The following is a 22072-nucleotide window of genomic DNA, read 5'->3' on the forward strand; positions in this document are numbered from 1 at the left end:
TTTAGGCTGCAGGCAATATTAGAACAATTAGAAAAGCATTGGAAAATGTTAGAAGGGAAATAGTGATTCTTTCACTTTACCTTCTATAGCTCAGAGTGGAAGATAAACATTAAAGTAAACAGATAGGTAATTTTACCTCAGTTTAGATAATATTTCCAGATAATGATCAGAGAGAAATGCACTAGAAATACATGTTTAACCCTCAAATTTCCAAAAGTAAGTTTATTAGTGTTTCATGTCCCCCTTGATTTTCTATTTGATGAGAGTGAGAATCTTGTCCCAAGAAGAGAAAAATGAAATAAACCTTGTGCCAAGAATAGAAAATGAAATGAGAATGAGAGAGATATATTAATACAGAAAGAAAGAAAATGGGTTGCCTGGGTCTCTCATATAAATAAAGAATGAACCCCTCATAGCAGGCCCCGAGCCAGAGCTTATAATGATCCAGAGGTCAAAACAGCCCCTAGAAATGGTTATAACTAACTGGAGAACAGGGAGAGAAACTAAACACACAGAACAATGCCAAAATCATGTCTCATTTTCCTGGCTTCACATTTGAGAATGTCCAGTTCCTGTACCTAAACAAAATACCATCCTTATAATGACAGCAAGGGTTGGTGATCCTGCCAAGAACACAGATATGTTCGTCTCTACCATTTATGTTTTCTTGGCTACAAGTCTAACCCATGTCTTAACATTCACTGATAACTCAGGGGAACATCTGGCCACCATCTGATAAATAGTATCCCAATTTAGTCTGTTATTAAATTCTTATTCGTATTTTCCAGGAAAAAATTACCCCAATTTCCTACATGTCTCTTCAAAAAAATCCATTTTCATAGCCTTTTAATTATCTGGATTAATGTTTCCTGGCTGCACCAAGAAGTCTTTCCATTACTTGAGCTGTTGGGAAGAGATTTAAATATAGACTTCTATTGAGGGCCTAACCATTCTAAGTTTAGTGGGGAAAGGGCCTTAACATTTCCATATGGTACATTTCTTTTTACTTTGGCTCTTTTCTACCCAATTTCTGTATTCTAATACAGTAGAAAGATATATCATATTCCAAGACAATAAGTGCTATTTAAACAACATTGTGACATGATGAACTCAATATCAACTGAGCAATCGTGATATCTACCAAAAACCTTATAATTTCTAAATCATGGTTTAGGTGAAAAAAAAAAAATAAAGACCAAGGCAAAACATGTTTTAATGAATTAAGCGGATGTTGGTTTGGTCTAAAATGCTCTCTGGTTCAATCTATTTTAAGGCTGAAACTTCCATGAAATCTTAGTCTCAATCAATGGCATAATCCAATATAGCAGTAATGCTGGTTAAAGTACAAATACCTCGGCCTTAACCCTGCATTTAGTTAATGAAACTCTCTGGGACTGGGCTATTACGGAAAGTATATCTGTATTTTCATCTGTATTTTTAACAAGCACACCGGGAGAATCTTATGCATACAAAAGTTTGAAAACACTATCATAGAAAAGAAGTAAGACGTAATAAGGAGGAAGTGGCTACTTGGCGACCTACCAAATTTATCTGAAATTGAGGCCAGAACTTAGAACCAAATCTTCTACTGAAGCTCCACACTAGAGTAGTTACAACTGCGCCCCTTGGTTTGTCTTGGATTGAAATAAAAAGCTCAATCACTGAAGGAAAAGCACTAAATCAAAGCATTTATGTAGGCATCTTCAAGTCCCATGCAAGTAATGAAATCGGCTTAGTTAATACTTCCTAAACATTGGGAACATTTGATATCAAGCCAGAAATCTCAGAAGGCTATCTTTGTTTTGAAAGATCATATTCCTAATGCTTCAGAACATTATATATATATATATATATATATATATATATATATATATATATATATTTCATTTTCTCTTAGGTTAAGAGTTTGCAATGAACTTGAAAAATTAGAACATGGATCCATGTGTTCCTGGTGTGGAAGTTGAGGACAGAGAACAGCTCCCTGAGCCCTAGAAGCAGGTAGAAACCCAGGTCTTTAGAAAACCCTGGGGTAGAATCAGTGGGTAACGTTGGACACATAGCCCTGTAGCCATAAACTCTAACACTATCCTTTTATCTCATAGGAAGAAATCAGCACATGAATCTCCAGCCACAAATGTATTTCCCATGACAGATGCTCCCGAGTTCTTTTTTGCTGAAGAAAGAACTCTCTAACCTTACACACGCCATCTTCAAGCTCTTCTGGAGGCAAGTCTGGGTTTCTTTCCACATGGAGGTTCCAGCGATCTAGCTGTACAATTGTCCCATCTTCTACTTGACAGAGGATTTTGGAAACAGGTTCATCAGTGTAGCCCTAAGGAACCAACAAACACATCCATTGGCATCTGGAGTAATGAACAGTATAGCCAAAGGTATTTCATGCAAGAAAGAGCCCTCTGCTACAGTGCTCTGTTTGTTTTGTAACTAGCAAGGCTGGGAGAGAGTAAACCTTTTTTCCAGGTACTTAGAACTTAACACAATAGTCACAGGTAACGTGCACAGAAATGCTAATTCTAGCTGGTTAGAGCCGAGGAATAATTTGTGCTTACACTGAGAACCAATAGTTGCTGGTAGGTTTAGGGGCTATGCTGGATGGCTGCTTTCATCAGAGTAAAAGCAGGACCCCCAAGGCCTCCTACTAAAGGGATTTGTGACATGCAGAGAAGTGTGTTTGGGGTTGGGAGGAGAGGATAAAAGAAACAAAGCAGCCTCTGATAGACAATTCCTTCTATTAACACCCCATTTTACTCACCTCTCCCTAACCTTGTAGCAGGACACCATCCCTTCCATGACCTAAGGCAAGTCTGACAGGGGAATAGCCCTGCTTGAGAACTCTTACTCCTTGAGCATACATTACTGACAGCATGATTATTAAGGACTGTCAAGTCAATGATTGGATGAGAGGAGTTAACATTGATAATATACCAGTTGCTTCATGTAAATACAGGGCGGGGCAAAAGTAGGTTTACAGTTATTCATATGGAAAATAATTAATAAAGAATAATATAAGAATAAACTCTGTTTGGAGTACTCACAACTATAATCCTATTTTTGCCCTATCCTGTATTTATTATTTATACTTAAGAAAAGACCTATGGGAGGTTAATTCATTCACCCAAAGTCAAATTAGTATCTGAAGATAATTATCTCCTATGTGAAATTAATTCTCCCAAAAGCCAGATTAATATCTTCTAGTATCTGAAGATGATTTTCATGGAACCCAGCCCAGGCAATGGTCTCATATGAACAGATAAAAAGGTGGTAGGCTGCATATGTTAGCATATTGTGCCTTTTTACTGACTTAGCACTGTAAAAAAAAAAAAGTAATGAAATGGCTGGTTGGTGACAGGGAAACTGCCTCCACTAAACTTGTCTGAAATTGGCTCCACAGTGCAAAGGACAGTCTGTTACCTGTGGAGTCAAAGCCATGATGACACTGACCAGAGAAACCACATGCTCAAAAAAAGCCATCACTTTCCCCAAGTAAGCATTGTAAATCTGAGTCAGAGTTGCTATCCTGGCCAAGGCTGAGGGTCAGGATCAATTCAAGTCTGTGGTTGTTTTACATGAAGACTTGAGGACAACCCACCCACTGTCTTAGTGCTTAGCTCAAAAAGCCCAGGCCTGTGTACTAACCCCGTTTTTAATCCTAAATGTTCCCTTCTTCTCCAGCTGCTCATAAGTTACTGGATAAAATCGTGGCTCGTGGGTGCCTTGGTTCTCAACCCTAACTTATTCCCCTTCCATCAGAATATCTGTGGGTTGGGGGAGCCTGCAGCTGGACGCCAGGGGCCGCCCCTGAGAGAGTTCTTACCCCTCCCCAGTTGAGAGTCCGAGCCAGGTCGTTCCCAGTCCCCAGAGGAAGGACTCCAACCGGAGGCTGAGGGCTCAGCTGCAGTTCATCCAGAATAGAAAGGATCCAGCCCACCTAGGGACACATTGGGGGCCAGAAGAGGGATAAGAAAGACAGGTAAGTTACAAGGAAGACCACCTGAGGGGAGCGGCTTTAAAGAGCAAAATCGAATGGTCTTAGTTTTCTTTAAAATAGATGTTTTTTGGTAGTTTTTTTAAAATATATTTTTATTGATTTCAGAAAGGAAGGGAGAGGGGGAGAGGGAGGGGGAGAGGGAGAGGAAGGGGGAGAGGGAGAGGGAGAGGGAGAGGGAGAAGGAAAGAGAGAGAAACATCAACAATGAGAGAGAATCATTGATTGGCTGCCTTCTGCACACCCCCTACTGGGGATCAAGCCTGCAACCCAGCATTTGCCCTTGCTGCAATCAAACCTGAAACCCCTTCAGTCCTCTGGCCGACGCTCTATTCATCGAGCCAAACCAGCTAGGGCTAAAACATATGTTTTCATCCAGCAGCCAGGGAACAGAAAGACCACTTATCTCTGGCAGATTCAAGGTTGGAAGTCTCCTACAGGGAAAAGGACCATTTTGTCCATGCTCTGTCGTATAAGCAAAGCTACACCCATTTGTCTATATGTTTAACTAGAGATCTACTTTAAAATTTAGAAGAGTTTAAAATTTAGGGAGGTATATGGCATAGGCCACTGGAGGGAATACAGGACTTAGAGTCAGAATGAATTTCAATTCTGGCTCATATGAGCCCTGTCATCTTCATTAAATTATCTGACATCACTGAGACACATTTACCAGATTTTCAAAATGGCGTTAATAAGACCTACCTCACAAGATTGTTTGCAGAGAGAAATATATATAAAGCCCTTAACATGGTGCATGGTGTATGTAAGCACCAGTTAAATGGTTAATCTCCATAGTACCATCTTAGAAATTGTTTTTCTAAATATCCTTGTATCCCCCTAAATGAAACATTATGGAAACATAATTAGGGCTGGACTTAGTATTTATTATAAGTTTAGGCAGAAAATGGATACTTATGTACTAGAATCATATTCCTGTTTAATCTTTTTCTCAGATTTAGTCTTATTACAGCTATTTAGGAAAATTACCCTAAAATTGAAAAGAGCAAAAGCAAACTTGAATGTTTCACAATGTCATACTAGAGTAGTATTTAACAGGCCTGTTTAAGAACTATATAAGTACAGGTTAACTTGAAGATTTCTGTCCTACAGAGAGACAAATGTTGAGAAGATTACATAAACCAACTTTGACTCAAATTTAGAAAATTATTTTGGTGTAAGCAACATAATCCCTTTCTTCTATTTCTCAAAAAACAAAAACAAAAAAAGCACACCAACAACAACAGCTTTATCATCTTGTTGGTGCCATCATTAAGGCACTAAATACCTTTTTAAATTAAATTTACTGGGGTGACATTGGTTAATAAAATATGGAGGTTTCAAGTGAACAGTTCTATAATACATCATCTGTATATGGCACTATAAATACATTTTTATGTATATTCATTCTATATTTATATGAGTCAGGTCTTTTAAATATTTTTTAAAAATGGTACTTTAACAGTACATTTATTGCACACTACTACACATAAAATGCAGAACTAAGCAACTGAAATGAAAAGATAAATGAGCTGGGCTAAGATAGATTAGGTAGCAGGCCTGCTCTCAGAGTTCATGATGAACACAAACAGTGAGCTTTCCATGGGCCAGTCCCTGAGCAAAGTTCTCCAGTGAACTGTCTTATCAAACTTCAAAAGGAGTCCATGAGATAGGTGTAATTTTCATCTCCACTCTGTAGATAAGGAAACTGAGATTTGGAAAGTCCAATGTCCTACCTCATACCACATCATTTATGTGGTAGCTGGCATTCAAAATTAGGCTTGCCGAACGCCAAAGACCAACCTCTTAGCCTTTCTGGTGCAGGGAACCTTGAAATAAAGAACTAAACCTGGTTCTGGATATGGCCTGGCCGTCCTGTAGACAGTGCATGTACTGTTGGAATCTTTGGAGCACTGAAGAAACTTAGAAGTCGCTTATTCAAATTCAGTTAATTTGCAGATTTATTAACAGAGGTGCAGAGAGGTCATGTAATTAGCTGAAGACTAAATAATGAGAAGTGGCCGTCGGAGTCCTATCAGGTCTCCTGGCTTCCATCTAAAACCCCTTCTCCTCTGCAATGATCACTTCCCAGGATGTAAAACATGCCTGTCCATCATGAAGTCTCAAGTTGTGTCAACCTTTCAGAAAGGCATACCCAGTTTGGGGAACTAGAAATTCAGATCCACACAAGTGTGAAAAGTCCCTCCATTCCCCAAGATGGGCAATTTGCTCCTAGAAACTCCTTAGGTCCTGGCCCAGCACTTCTATATTTTACAGGCAATACGGACAAGGCTTGCTATTGAATATTGAAGTAAAAGGGGAGGAAAATGCCAGGTGCTAAAATATGACTGGTGACGGCTACATATTATTCCTGTGCAGCGAAAAGCACAAACAAAACCCAGTAAAAGGAGGTATCTCCAATTAACTACCAAAAGGGGATTTAAAGGGCATTAAAAAGGATGCGAAACTCAGAAATCCCAATATTCGGGGATCGCTGACTGCAGACCCAACAGTCCTGGGTAGAACCAGACTCTCAGAAGAAATGCAAGGGAACTTAGTGGGAATCTAGTTCAACACCCCATTCAGAGAAGGGAAAAGAAGGCAGGCTCTTTAAAACTTCTCTGAGAGATGATCTCTTAGTCCCCCTCTATGGTTTGTACTCACAAGTCAGTCAGTGTCTTTGGGGTAGATTTAAGTTAGAAACTTTTTTCTTATGTTTAGTTGAAATTTGTCTCTCCTTTCTCGGTAAAGAGCATGCTATGACTTCACACTTTCAACATCCCATTTCACTCTAGACACAATGAAAAAAACAAAACAAAACAAACAACAACAACAAAAACCTCTTCCTGGGCCAGAAACAAAGAAATCGCAAAGGTGCAAGCAAAAGGAAGCCAGGAGTTTGGCTTCTGTCTGATGATGAGGTACACCCGCTGCTGGCAGGAGCCTGTGTAGAAACCAGGCTCCCTCTTGGAAATAAGAGGTTGGGATAAGAATGTGAAGAACCATGACCTGAGGCCATAGCCCATAGAAAGCTGTTGGGGCTGGAGGGATAAAGTCTCTGTGTAATAGTGAGCCCAACTTCCCACCAGCTCACTGACACCCAAAACACCCTCAGGATGAAAAGTAGCCTCCGAGTCCTGAAACCATTCACACTACTAGATAGGGGCAGGAAGTGATGCAGAGAAAGGGAAGAACCTGCAAATGAGCCTGCAAAGAACAATTCTAAGTGACGGGAAGAATACTAATACTTCGACGAGAAATTCAGGGGATGCATGCACAGCACATTAAATACAAACAATTTGCAAATGACTTTGGAATACGTGTCCTGTAACTTCTATGCAACAGAAAGGTGCTAAAAGATCTCATGGCTCAAAGCTGTCTATTGGAAGCTCTCCCTTCCCAGTAACCAGAAACCTGCTCCTGTTAGAGGCCCAGACAGAAGATTCATGGGCAGGGGCTGTGTTTGCTGGGCCTTCACATGTCCCCAAGACGTCTCCACCAGCGTTTCTAGCACCCCTTCAATTCAATGATTCAGTTGATTGTGATACATAGCACTTGGCATGTTTCCCACCACAACTGAAGGAAATTATCCGGATTGGGTGAAATCATGTTCCAGTCTGCAGAGTTCTTTCCTTCCTTTGTGTCAGGAAAAGTGAGACTGAGGATCTAGAATAGCAGCTACGCCTATGGGCTTTGTCCCTGAGCAGCCCAACGGGCCACTGCAGCAGCAGCTGGCCTGTGCTGCCACCTGCTGCCCATGTTCAGCATTAGCTGTCACTGGATGCTCCCCTAGTGCACTTGGAGCACTGTTTTCACTCTGCAATATGCTAGCATCAGAGGTGACTCAAGGGTGGAGAGGACAGTGAATTGAAGTCTTTGCACATGACATACATCGCACTTTCTTATATCACAGGCAGGAAAATGGAGGATACTCATATTGGGAAATCAGAGAAGACAGGCAACATTTCTGAACTCTGAAAGATCATGGAAACAGCATTTAACAACTGGGTGTCCCTTACTAACATGTACACTATGCTTCTTCCCTTTGATGTTTTAATTTACATTTGCACTGAAGAGTTTAAAAAGTCACCATGTGTTAAAGGAAATGGTTAAAATCAGCCCTGAAGAAATCAAGATCAGGGCTGAGGTATGAGCTCTTTGAAATAGAAAACTCACGTGTTCACAATGACTGCTCCTAAGGTGTACCCTGTGCTTCCTCCTGAGAGAGGATGGGCTACATCCCATTACATATGCATGAGGCTGAGGCTGGGGGAGCAGGGGGGCTTGGCATGATCTGCTAGTCCCTGTCCATTAAAGGAAAATACGGTACTTTCTTCCCTGCTGGGGCTGTAAGTCAGGGCAGGGGGATGCCTGCTGTTGACAATGTATCCTCATATCTAGATAAGCCAACTGAACAAGAAACAAGCATGAAATGGGTGGCTAAAGTCAATTTAATTCCAGGCTTTTGGAAAGACATGAACATAATTACAGATGGACCTGCTGACCCAGCTCAGCTCATGAAGGTCAGAGCCAGGTAGCTAGGGACCATGTCTCACTAAGGAGCCAGCAGAAGAGGAGGGTGCATGTGCCTCAGCGTCTAGGTTCACGTGCCCTTCCATATTTAGGCCGGTGACAGCCAAGGAGAGCTGGATGGGTGGCGATGTGGCCCATGAAAGGAGAGAACACAAATTTACCACATGACCACAGAAATAATACTATTTCTAGTTTATACACATGAAGGTTGGAGGTCATTCTTGAGTTAGCTGAGTTTTCGCTCAGCTTAGAGATCAAAGATGGGACCAGCTCATTTGCTGCTCTCAGCTATGTGGCAACCTCAGGGTATGCAAACCAGGTACAAAGAGGGTAAACTGCAGCCACTGATTGAGCACTAGAATGCGGCCAATCCAAACTGGAGGCATTATAATTATAAAATACATGGCAGACTCCAAAGACAGTGCAAACTGAACATAAAGTAGCTCATTAATGATTTTCATATTGATGACATTCTGAGATGATAATATGTTGGATATATTAGGTTAAACAAACTGTATTACAGAACTAATTTCACCTGCTTCTTGTTTACCCTTTTTACGTCCCTTCTAGAAAACTTAATATTTAAAATGTGGCTTACATTATAGTTCTCTTGATCAGCAATGATCGCTGCTATTGTAATGCTACAGCTGTAAAGAACCTTGGAGACCCAAATGTATCCTTTTGAAGATTTAGAATGTCTCAAAATAAGTTCAGAAACCTGCTCAAGGTCACAGAAATAGTAGCAGAACCTCCTCTTCCACCTCCAAGTGCAACATTGTGAGACGCATCCCTCTGCCTCCTTGAATTTGTTAATAACATTAAACTAATGTTGGAGCCTAAGAACTTTTTTCCAAATTCATGCAAGATGTCTAATATTAAGTAATACTTTTTACACTTAAACTAATATGGTTAGTGGTTAATACTCCTCATTCTAATCAGTCAAAAATATTCCATTTCTGACCCCTCCTTGAACCTTGTCACTATACTGACAGAATTCTGACAGCCTCTATAGTGATCGGTATGTCAACTCAAGGTTAAATACCTTACGGCAAATATAAAATCGATGCTCTCAAGAATTATACTTCACTTGCCTAAAGCCAAGAGGTTTTTTTTTCACGCACCCACCAGTTTTTTTATATAAACTCTGCCCCTAGTAAAAATTTAAAGTTTCATGTTCTAAACTGATAAAAATTAAAAATACCAATCACATACATTGATAAGTATTTCATAAACCCCCTATCTTGTTCACCAAAAACCTTACTTTAACAAGGTAAAATAAAAGGAATCCTGCTGGGTCTTATATAAGTTACCAAATAAGCAAAATTTTGATTCTGAGACTGGAGTACAGGTGTCATTATTGACAAAAATACTTAGTTCAAAAGTGTGCATCAACCCTAGAATAGATATACTGCTTTTATTTCAGGAATGCCTGTTGCAAGGGGCCAAAGTGTAAATGTTCAATGCATTTGTGAGTTACGTGGAAGGATGTGAAACCTGAAGTTAGGAACATAAATAAGGTCCCTAACATAAAAGAAAAGTTATATTTAAACCTTGTGGAATATCTGTTAACTATGGTACATTTAAAGAAGAAATGTTAGAAAAGGTAAGATAAGAAAAGTAGGAGAACCGAATAGTCTACAAGAAGGATATTAATGACACCGTAGCGTATTCATAGATATTCAATGCTGTAATTGGATTTGGTTGCTAGGATTCATTAGTAATGTACCAAGTCCCACTTACTCACCATTCTGGGTTTTGTCCCAGACACTCTATTGAAACTCTTTTCTTGAAAACCACCAAATTACTTCCTAGTCTCTAAATTCAATGATCATTCTCCGGTCTCTCCTTAAAGATATAACCACGCCCTCTTTCTTAAAACTCCTGTTTTGGCTTGTTTTCTTGACAGAAAAGACTACCTTCTACTTCTATCTTCTCATTTTCCTTTCAAATTGTGGTTCCTACTCCATAATTATAGGTATTTCACAAGTGTCTGAACTTGGCTGTCTTTTCTCTTTGTCCTTTAGACTTTAAAATACTTACCTAATTTCAGAGAATACCTCAATACCATATAACCTGGAGCATTGCCTCCTACACATGCCTGCTGAGTAGAGGAAAGGAAGAAGAAAGTAGCATGGGGAGGGGGTGGGGAGTCAGGTGGTGGGAGATTCAGTGGGTGATGGGGAAGTTTGAGAGGTGGAGCATCCAGTCAATGGGGAAACCCAAGATATGAAGATGGAATAGGAAGCTGAAGTGGACCTGAGGTCAGAGTCATTTAAGAAAGAGGAAGAACGATGAATCCAGAACAACAAGCATATCCTCAGCTTGTATGCTGCTGTCACTGAGATTTAGAGGAGAAAAGATGTGAGTGGGATGCTTGAAGCATATAGGAAGGCAAGTAGATGCTAAAATAAGGAAGACAACTGTAGTAAAAGGTCACAACTGAGTTTATCCTTTTATTAAAGACTAGAGGCCTGGTGCACGAAATTCATGTATGGGGTGCGGGGGTGGGGGGAGGTCACTCAGCCTGGCCTGCACCTTCTCGCAATCCGGGACCCCTCAGGGGATGTCCGACTGCCAGTTTAGGCCCGATCCCTAATTTGTTATTATATATTAATTTAATTAATAATACCTTTTTCTCCACAGAGGATTTGTTTGGATAAAAGTCTTACTAAAGATAGTTGGAAAAATTCCACACTATCATATTTCTAAATACATCTCCCTAAAACACTACAATTGATTGAAATTTATTTGGTATTGTGGGAGAAAAAAATTCCACAGTCAAATAATTTTGGAAAACACTGGGTTAAACAAAGTGAAATTGCCCTGACAGGTTTGGCTCAGTGGATAGAGCGTCAGCCTGCGGACCCAAAGGGTCCCAGGTTCAATTCCAGTCAAGGGCATGTACCTTGGTTGCAGGCACATCCCCAGTAGGGGGTGTGCAGGAGGCAGCTGATCGATGTTTCTCTCTCATTGATGTTTCTAACTCTCTATCCCTCTCCCTTCCTCTCTGTAAAAAAATCAATAAAATATATATATTTTTAAAAAGTGAAACAGGTTTGGAATTTTTTGCTGTAAGACTTAATAATAAATTTTATAAGATAATAATGTGTATTTCAAATCTTGAAAGACTGGTAAACACTATTTTCACACACACACACACACACACACACACACACACGCACACACAAATATTTTCCTCTCACAAAGTATTTTAAGGGACCAGTGGAATCACTTCTTTTTCCCCAATTTCATTTATTATTATTTAATGCAAATGCAATGTTGCATTAAGTGCTCATGTGCTATGAGAGATAAAATTAGAAGATTTCATCGCTACTTTGAGAATATTCTAATTAGAGAAATTAGAGAAGAGCCATACATAGTGCATAATAAAAGCCTGGGTTCTAGGAGAGCAGACCCCAAATACAGAAGAGAAGACACTGGGCAGCAGAACCTACATGTCATGAATCTCCATTTCTAGCCTTTGCTAAATATATCAGCATAAATAGAGGGCAAATGGAGCAATAGATGAGACACAAAAACAGGACAATATAACCATCACATTAAACTTCAGCCCAATTCCACCTCTTCTTAAAAAATGACTACAAATGGAACAAACAGATAATCTTTAAGGCAAACCAATGTTAGTCAATATTCTAAGTTTTATTTCCACTGGGGAAAAAAATTACAATAAATCAATTGTGTACACCTAGTTCTCCTTAACCATTGTGACCAAATACTAAGAACAGACTGAAATAGACCAGTGTATATTTTTAAAAGAATTTCATCATCTATAATCTTCATTCTGATGATCTGACCACATCCTTACCTCGTGGAACAGGGAAGGATATAGTAGAGTTGAGGAAGTGAAACAATATAGAAAAATTCCGTTTGAATCCATGAGACTAATAACAGAGTCCCTTCTAACCTTATGGGCCACGATTCACATGAGGGAGACACATGTTTCAAGGGGTTGGAAAGACTGTGAGGTGGGAGTGAATTTAAGAGAACTGTCATAAGGAAAACAAAAGAAAGATGAAAGAAATAAGGGCGAGAACTGGATTCTATTTCGAGGACCTACCGTTCCATCCCCACCACAGGCCAGAATTCGCAGATTTGGTACTTTCCTATACAACTCAAGCCTGCAGAGGAAATAGAAGAAAAAGTTAACAGAAGAGCACATCACTTGCCATAGCAGAGAGAAAACACATGGCAAAAATGAAGGGTATCCCCTGTAGAAAATGTATAATCATGAATATAATAAGATCATCAAAACTAGTTACCAAGTAATCACAAGAGGACTGACTCCCAGCAACTGGATCAGAGGTTGGCAGCAAACATCATTTTCAAATAGCCAGCACTGGGAGGGGATTTTAGGATGTCCTAGAGATTCTTATCCCATAATTCCTACTAATGTGTCAGCTCATTATTTTCCTCATTGGTTTGGCTTCCTTTTGGTTTATTCTTTTCCCATCATTCTCCCCTCTCCTTTCTCAAAGAAAACCATCATTAATTGGCAATCAAAAGGCCTTCTATATCTCCTCCTTATATTTTATTGGATCTATTTATTTTCAAACCTAACCTTCCCACTCTTAATCCTAGGAAACATTTCAGAGAGGCAGGGGGAGGGTACCCCACTAGCATTACTGTCGCACCCACAGTTACATCTACCTCTCACCTCACTCACAGTCAGACCCCATTTATACACCTCCGTTTAAAGAGGGGAGATTTACTGATTTTTCTTTAATTTAAATTGCCCTGCTTAAAATTAGATCATTTTGTTTCTCATGTTGGCTCTTAAGAAAATGCAGTGTTACCACCCTGCCTGCTAAAATGTTTGCCTAAGTGAAGCTGTTAATGGCTCCGTTCCAGAAAGTGTCAGCTATTTAGATCAAATACTATTTTGTCCCTGGAACTACTTCCTGTCTTTCCATGTTCTTTATGCTGATCTATGAAGCGTCCACCTAAAGTCTAAAGTGGTGAAATCTTAAGTAAACATCTAAAAGGGCAAAAGCCAGGTTACCAGATTTGCAAATCCAAATACAGAAAAACACAGAGAAGTCTCATAGTACCCTCTAGTGGCAAAAATGTTCATAGATTAAGAGAATGTAAGCAGGAATTTTCATATTTAACGTTCTTCTGCATGCTTAAATATACATAATGTACCCTTTTCCTATAGGAATATTATTTCTCTAGAAATTAAGCTGATGTGTTTTTACAGAACAAAATATATTTTATAACTGTGTTATGAAAAACAAAATATCACAACTCAACGTGAAGCTGCTGTAAATTTAATCTGGCATCATAACTGTACACAGGGTCAAAAGCAAAGGAAAACAAACTTCATTACAGTTGGCAGGTCCCTATCGGGTCGCTGGTGTCAGAAGCTGAGGTTTGCCTCTGGTAGTTACTTTCTTACTTAAGAAGAATTATTTTCTCTTAAGTTATAAGCTTTATCTGATGAAACCCATTCTGTCTTACTAGATGGATTTATAAAGGGAATCAGAAAGCAGCACAATGTCCCCACTCTTTCCCTCCTCCAACGGGAAGAAATAAGATACACGTCACCTACACCTAGACTTGATTTTCAACACTTCTAACAAAAAACAGTGCGTAAAATTTCTGAGAAGCTCAGAAAAGGGATTGAGCAGAAATAAAATGTCTCTCCCCACGCTGATGTGAAATCCACAGGTATAATCAATGAATCAATCTCTCCGAGATGGAATGATCTAATTCAAATGTATATGAATGTATTCATAAACAAATATGGCCCCTGCCCGCAAAGACACACTGACATTCCCATTAAGGTACACGTCCAAAGCTGCTCATGCATAAACAGAAAAGTGATGGTTCCTCCCCATTCCCAGACTTGCTCATAATCTACAGTTGCACATACACACACAGCAAACACATAAAAATGCTCACTGAGATAACAACTGTGTAATGTGCTCTGAAGGGAATTAACCCAACGAAGAGTGCGAGGGGGAACATGAGATAGAGTTTTAAGGGGAAGACAGTACAGATGAGAAGGTAGATGAGAGACAGTTAGAAAATGTCTCACAAGGCAACCGAATAACGAAGCTTGATGCCAGAGCAGGAAGTCCTTCTCACTTGCCTAAGATAGTACGGACCATGGAGGGTATTTCCAGACTTACGCATCTTTCGGCCCTTCCTGAGAAAGATCAAAGACTTGCCGTGGATTCAGGTACCACATGAACATCTGCAGGACTTTGGTTCCCTGTAAGAAAAAAAAATGACTATAGTGGGAAGAAATTTCCAAATATTAGCTGCTTATTTAAAAAATAAAAACCATTATCTAAAATAATACCTACTTACAAACAAATGAGAGCAGTAGTTAAAATCATGGTCTTTGGCCAAAGCTCAGATTAGACATCAGCCTACCCGGTGTAACTCCGGCAAGTTCCTTAATTTCGTTAAGCTCAGCTCCCTCCTCTTTAATGTGGAGACAAGAATGCCTAGTTCACAGACTTGTTTCAAGGATAAAATGCCATACTGTTTGAGGAGCACATTACAGTGTTTCTCATGCAATAAGTGCTCCATAGATATTATCTGTTAGTTTTACCATCATTACTAAATGTATGAAAATCCACACAGGAAGATTACTCAGCTATGTAATTTAACATTTATTTTTACTTTAATGTGCAGATTGCTATTGTCTTTGCATAATATGAAATATGGGCAGTATCAGCTAAGTATGACTTTATTGAAAAAAATTTTAACTGAAGCAAAAGTATCACAGGCTTCCCATTACTTAGACTACACATATATACCTTCTCCAGTTAGTGGTATCAAATCTTATTTGACATTTTTAAATTTCCATGCCTCTAACTCTTTGTCCAAACCAAACATTTCTGTCACACATGAACATTTGGGGAAAGTTTGAAGTGTAAATATGACATTTATAGAAATGATCATCATGACCAATACAAGGCATTTCTAAAGATGATTTCTTGAAGTGAATTGAGCAAAGAAGAAATGAGGAATCTTTTTATTAAGCAGCATCCAAAGAGCTTTCAAAATGGGTAAGGTGCTTTACTTAGATCATTATCAACCACAGCAAATAATATTTGATCAGTAGGCAGAGTTTGTTGCTTACGATTATAGTTCCTTTATTAAATATCATGGTTGCTCTTTCTCAAAATAACCCTAACTTTTACACCTACTATGCTGTATTTGAGGGTTATCCTAGTATGGTAGAACTAGCACAATATTTGAGTTAAAAGTAACTTGGGTGTTCTAAGTGGGTGAGCATGAGCATTTATAACACTACAGAAATTCAGCATATAAAGTAGAAGAACAACGTGTACTTTTTAGGGTGATTATGAGAATTAAATGAATCAGTAATAGTTATGTATCTTGCACAGTACGTGGCACAAAATAGGCCTGTTGTAAATGTTAGTCCCTTTCTTTTTTTTGCTCCCTGCTAATCTATTCATTAAAATACACTTGAGGGTGTGAGAGCTAGAGTGTAGTTGATAATTATCACACTGTTACACCAGTTGTTACAGAGGCCAATGCAGGTCTTTTGTCCCAATTCCATCCAAACCTATAATTTAAAAGTTCTGCTTCATCATGTGCTTGCTATAAATTTAGCAATAACATTTTCTCCTTGATTATTACAACTAATCCTGCAGTTTCACCAAAGGACATAGTTTGCTTCGTGTAAAATTCAGACATAGGTTTAGATACATAATGCCAACTATGTATTTTTCTTTCCACACTGCGCCTTGACATCAAGTCCGTTGAGGATTATCCCAAGTAAGCTTTATGTTTAAGAGTCATTTTAAGGACAAACCAATTTACAAAAAATTTCCTAATGACTTGCTAGAGCAATATGAGTTGTAGATGTTAATTACTCTTTTCCACCTTTGGCTATGGTCGAGTGCATGTCTCAATTTCAGCTTCTTCTCCTATGCATACAATACTAGGTAATTAATATCTTCTAAGAAATAAAATTACAAAGCATTTAGAGGTTATTTTCTTCATCTAAAATTTCTCTAGAAAGTTTGAGTGCCACCATTTCATTTTTTCTCATTTTCAATTTGTGTGAGTTGGAACACCTAAGTGTCTCCATTTATCCTTTTGAGGAAGGGGTATTAAGGCTGACAAATTTTGCACTGCACACCTCTAGGAGGCGCCATTGACATTAGAGCCCATTAGAATAATGCCCTCTGCAGTTGTGCGGGGATAACTTGCATAGCCTTCTTACATTACATTCAGTCATTATATAATTTTTTCTTTCAAAAATAATCTTTCTACAACATAATCAGCAAAAAAATGACATGTCTGAATGAAAGCATTGCACTGTTTTAAATCAGTCCTGGTGGGTGTGTAGTAAAAAGATCTAACAGACATTAAGTCAGTTCTATTAACTCTGCTATTAACTCTAGGATAACCTACTTTCGGGCTTTAATAGAGGCAATTTATTCAATAGAACGGAATGGTTTGACAAATACTAATTCACCAGGAAAAGATCAATTTCTTGCTTTCTCACTGTCAGTATTAAATATACTAAGTTATTCACACAACTGTCATTCACTAACAAGTCTCAATGTGCCAAATGCAAAAGATGTGCAACTTTTGTGCGAGTCTAGTTTTCTCTAAATGAGAAAATAGCTCACAAGTTAATTCCAATACACTCTGCAGAGAGTCCTCATACACAGTTGTAGATGTAATACCTCATTGGCCATAGAACTTTTTAAGATATTGTGATATTGGGTATTTCCCTGGAGTGATAAAAATGTTCTTTTCAGCTCCTGGTGTTGGGGAATAGGGTGGGAGAAGAGAAAACGACTTTCCAGAATATAGGTAGGTTGTTTCTCGAGGGAAATTAACAGGTTTCAGCCACTCACCCACTATGTGCGGGGTTCGGTTTTATGTGAGGAAACAGAAAGATGGACTAGACAGAGAAGATCTTTGCCTCACGAGGAAGTTTTATACATTATTCATAAATTAAAATACAATGACTTGGGAGTATGGAGAAGCAGTTAAGGATGGGTCAGCTCACACAGCACATCAATCTTCATGAAAACACTGCCATTCTCATGTAGGCTGAAACATTAGGGAGCCTTGTCACGGAGCAATTATCACAGTTGTTAATTCAGAGTTATTATCATGATCATGGAAAAAACTGTCCACATAATAAGAAAGGCCCAAGGAAAATAAAAGGGAGTGGGAGGAAGAGGTTAAGAAATAAGTACTTGAAACTGGCTTCAAACCACCCCAAAGAAATACCTAATTTACTTCATAAAAACGCATTTGGCTCCTGTTCTGTGCCCACATGGACACCCAAGATCTCAGGAGGAGATCAATATTAGTTCATTAAAGATGGAAAATGCACCTGGCCGGTGTAGCTCAGTGGTTGAGCATTGACCCAGGAACCAAGAGGTCACAGTTCGATAGCTCGATCCCCTGTGGGGAGCATGCAGGAGGCAACTAATGGACAATATTTCTCTTCTCTCTCTAAAAATCAATAAAAACATATTTTAAAAAAATATGGTAAATGTGATGGTAGAGATGCCTACTGACCAGAATGAGAGGCCAGAGATACTCTAAGCCTCAATTTTGGGATTAGGCCAGTGGTTCTCAACCTTCCTAATGCCGCGACCCTTTAATACAGTTCCTCATGTTGTGGTGACCCCCAATTTCATTGTTACAAATTGAACATAATTAAAACATAGTGATTAATCACAAAACAATATGTAATTATATATGTGTTTTCTGATGGTCTTAGGCGACCCCTGTGAAAGGGTCTTTCGACCGCCAAAGGGGTTGTGACCCACAGGTTGAGAACCGCTGGATTAGGCGAAGGCTACCTACATATGATACTTAGACTTTGTCTTGAAAGATGAGTAGAGGAAGAAGTTTTAGGATAAAGACGCACCATAGAAAAACTATGTTCCATTCAGTTCCTTTGAGTCATGAGGCAGAGGTCTCGGGAAACAAAACAGCCTGACTTGTACAATAGGTCATGTACGCTAAGGAGCTTGGGCTTAACAAAAGGTAAGAATCACTGAAATGTTTTAATTAGGGGGGGTGGACTTACATTTTGATACATTTGTCTGGGTACAGACTAAGGAGCTAGACATCCTGGCTCTAGATCTGTCAAGGGGGCTAGATGACTTGGTTTGAGTCTTCTTGGCCACTGCTGTGGACTGAGTGTGTTCCTCCAAAATTCATAGGGTGAAATCCTACCACTCAATCTGAGGTATTAGGAGGTTCGGCCTTTGGGAGGTGCTTAGGCCATGAGGGTGGAGCCATCAGAATGGGATTAGTGCCCTTATAGGAGAGACCCCAGAGCTCCTTCCTCCCAAATGCCACATGAGGACACAGTAGGAAGACGCTGTCTGTCAACCAGGAAGTGAGTTCTCACCAGACACCAAACTGGCTGGGGCTTTGATGTTGGACTTCCAAACCTCCAGAACTGTGAGAAATAAATGTCTGTTGTTTATCAGCCACCCAGTCTGTGGTACCCGGCTTCACAGGCTGAACTGACTAAGACAGCTGCCCTCACATTCCCACCAATATTGTGACTTGGGGAAAAAGGGGCTTTCCACAGATTCATTGTTTGGTTGTTTCAATTCCATCTGTTTAGCTGGCTTGACAAGAAGATCTGAGACAGAATTCTGACATGTGCCGTCATCGACTGATTGCCCTTCTGCCCTCTTCCCAGCCTATCCTAAGCTTTAGGAGACTCTAATTTTATCTAAGCATAATGATTCTTGATTTATCCCCAGCTTGAGCATTGCAGAACGTAACATTTTCATTGAGGTTGTTTGAGTATTTAAAAACAGTTTGGGGCTCAAATATTTGAAGTTATTGATATCTTTTGTCTCCTCATTCTCCCCACTTTGGTTGACTTACGTAGAAGGGGCAGCCCTGGTCTGGGGGTGGCTCGGTCTGGGGAAGCTTGTCCACAGATGGTGGTGAGAACTCGGTCAGGATGAGCCTGTCCACAGACTGAACACCCCTTCTTACAAGTTCCCCGGGAGCTCCAATCCAGAGGGGCAACTCATACCACACCCTAACCTGAGGATTTCACATGGAACCGTTTGGAAACCAGGGTCTGGACCCCTCACCTCTCAGGACTGACTAACTAGAATCACCGTAGTGGTCAGAGCACCTGCTTTACCCTGAACTTACAACCTACATCACTGGAAGATGAGAGCGTGAGGGAGAAAACAGGAAAACATCGAAGGTATCAGAAGGATCCATACGACTCAGGTAGAAAGATGTTAATGACTCAGAGACACCCAAGAAAAAGAATCCGATTTGAAGTTAATGCAGAGATGAGTGTAAGAGAGAGTGTTCATTTCTGGAGCCCTTGGGTTTCCAGCAGAGGAGGGGACTGTGTGGGAGGAAACTTTATCTTCCCTCTGTCACCTCTTGTGCACAGGACACACGCAGGGTGGATACTGTGGCCCAGATTCCACCGCCTGTCCCCTCTGATAGTGCAGATCCCAACAATGACAACAGGGCTGAAAACTTCTAAATCTTTTTAAAAATGCAGCATTTTCTCCACCTTAAGTGTTAGAAAAACAGAAAATTAGGGAGCATTTTCTTAGTCCATTAGGATTTTGTGCCTTGGCAATTATCAGTTTGGCTCAAAAAAAATCACAAAAATTCTATTAAAAAAAAGAAAAACTGACAATTATTGTGAAGTATCTGTTTAAAAGACAGGATTGTTTAAAAGACATAGAAGTGCTTAATCCCCATATGTGGTCATCTAAGTTCCAACAAAGTGTTAGAAACTTTCTGTCCACACAATTTACTATAGGAAGAAAAAAAACTGTAGGTATTTTATTTGCCAGAAGATGGCGATATAGTCTAGCTATATAAAGAACAGAAGCCTAAGCCAGTTTTTGCTTTGTTTTTTTAAGTTAGAAGTCTAAGTAAGCCTCAAGAACAGAAGAGCAGGAGTGGGGAGTGCTTTATATGCAGAGGCAGATGAGTAGAGTAAGTCATGGCTAAAAGGCAAGAATCAGGATTTAACAACAACAACCACGTATTTCTGTATTGACTGCCGTGAGCCCTCGCTGGCCAGTATGCTCTCAGCAACAGCAACAGCACCACCTGGGAGCTGGTTGGGAAAGCAGAATTACAGGGCCACCAGCTGACTCCAAGTCAGCATCTGCATTTTAACCTGATCCCCAAGCGATTCATATGTACATTCAAGCTTGAGAAGAGGGTCCGTGGCTCTCAACATTGGTTTCACAAGAAAATAAACAGGAGAGTTTATACCAGTCAAGGAATCCTACTCTCACAGCTTCTAATATAATTACTAAGACATCACTCGTTTTTTTAAAAGCTAACTAGGGTATTGTGTAGGGTGGAGAACCTAACTTCTTATTCCCAATTTATTTCTGAATCTACCCTCATCAGCAAAGTTAAGGGTGTGTTATAGCCGAAGTTCAGGGAAAGACTAGCCCTAACAGAGGAATTAGTTCATCTCCAACCAGGACTCTTCCCTACTCACTGCAGTCAGAGGATCAAGCTGTGCCTTCCTCACTGAAGATGAAATCACAAACATATTGTGCTGGAGGTTAGTGTGAATGATTCCAATTGTGCATAAGTGATTGGATTTATTCATAGTTTTATCAACATTTCACATTGTGCTTAGAAGCAAGGTTCTTTGTATTTCTTAGGCTTAATACAATATTCTATTTTAAATAGAAAGTATATAGATATTTAAATTTATGTAATATTCACTTTTACTTGGTTAGCCATCCTTCTGAGAATCCCAGCCATTCTAGAAGTAACATCCTTAGGGTTATACATTTACAAGCCAAAATGCATTAAATGACATCATAAGTCTTTTGTCTCTAATAACTGGGCACTTTAAACATTTTTTAATATCTCCCTGTGACCTCAAGTTCCTCAAACACAGCTCTACCTCTTTCCCATAATGCTTTCCTTTCCTGAATGCTCATCAATAACAAAGCCACTGTTAGATGATCTGCTGCACAATCTTGATGCTTTACTTTCCTTTATGGATTCCATTCATTCATCTGTCCATCCACATGTCATCCACTAGTCCATCTGTCCACCCACCCACTCACCAACCAGCCATGCATTCATCTATTAGCCATCCTTCCACCCATCCACTCACCAATCCATCTTTCCAAGTTTTGCTTACGTTTATGTGAATAGCTTCCTGATTTACACATTCTCAATGTATCAAATTAATTCCTTAAAGATGCTTTCATCATATTACTCTTTTGTTCAAATTTAAAAAATATTTTAAATTAAAAAAAACAACAACTATTCCCTGGTACACATCCAAATGCTCAGCCAAGTTTTAAGACACTGGTTCTAGCTCATTCTAATCTCTACCTAACACATTTTAATAATATGCATGCTCTACTCACCATACAGTCCTCAAAACAAATCATTTTATCATGACATCCGTTCTCCCATTAATATTGTTTATTCTTGTATAATTATTGTTCACTAGTATATACCATATACTAGAAATCATAGGTTCAAAGGTACAGCCCCTGGTATTTATTATGAAGCCTG

At 39.4% G+C, this 22072-nt stretch overlaps 1 protein-coding gene across 4 annotated transcripts in view; it reads right to left on the minus strand.

Annotated features, from left to right (window-relative positions):
- Window positions 1-22072, minus strand: part of DGKI (diacylglycerol kinase iota) — a 410881-nt gene that overhangs the window by 168769 nt on the left and 220040 nt on the right. For all 4 annotated transcript variants that reach the window (XM_070423975.1, XM_070423977.1, XM_070423979.1 and 1 more), the window contains 4 exons: window positions 14689-14771; window positions 12615-12675; window positions 3833-3946; window positions 2195-2332 (listed from right to left, as the gene is read on the minus strand). In XM_070423975.1, coding sequence (XP_070280076.1) covers window positions 2195-2332; window positions 3833-3946; window positions 12615-12675; window positions 14689-14771 — 396 coding nt within the window. The remainder of the gene's footprint in view (window positions 1-2194; window positions 2333-3832; window positions 3947-12614; window positions 12676-14688; window positions 14772-22072) is intronic.

This window comes from Myotis yumanensis, unplaced genomic scaffold, assembly GCF_028538775.1.
Source record: "Myotis yumanensis isolate MYYU_CA2020_CCGP unplaced genomic scaffold, mMyoYum1.0.hap1 SCAF_9, whole genome shotgun sequence".
Classification (NCBI taxonomy): domain Eukaryota; kingdom Metazoa; phylum Chordata; class Mammalia; order Chiroptera; family Vespertilionidae; genus Myotis; species Myotis yumanensis.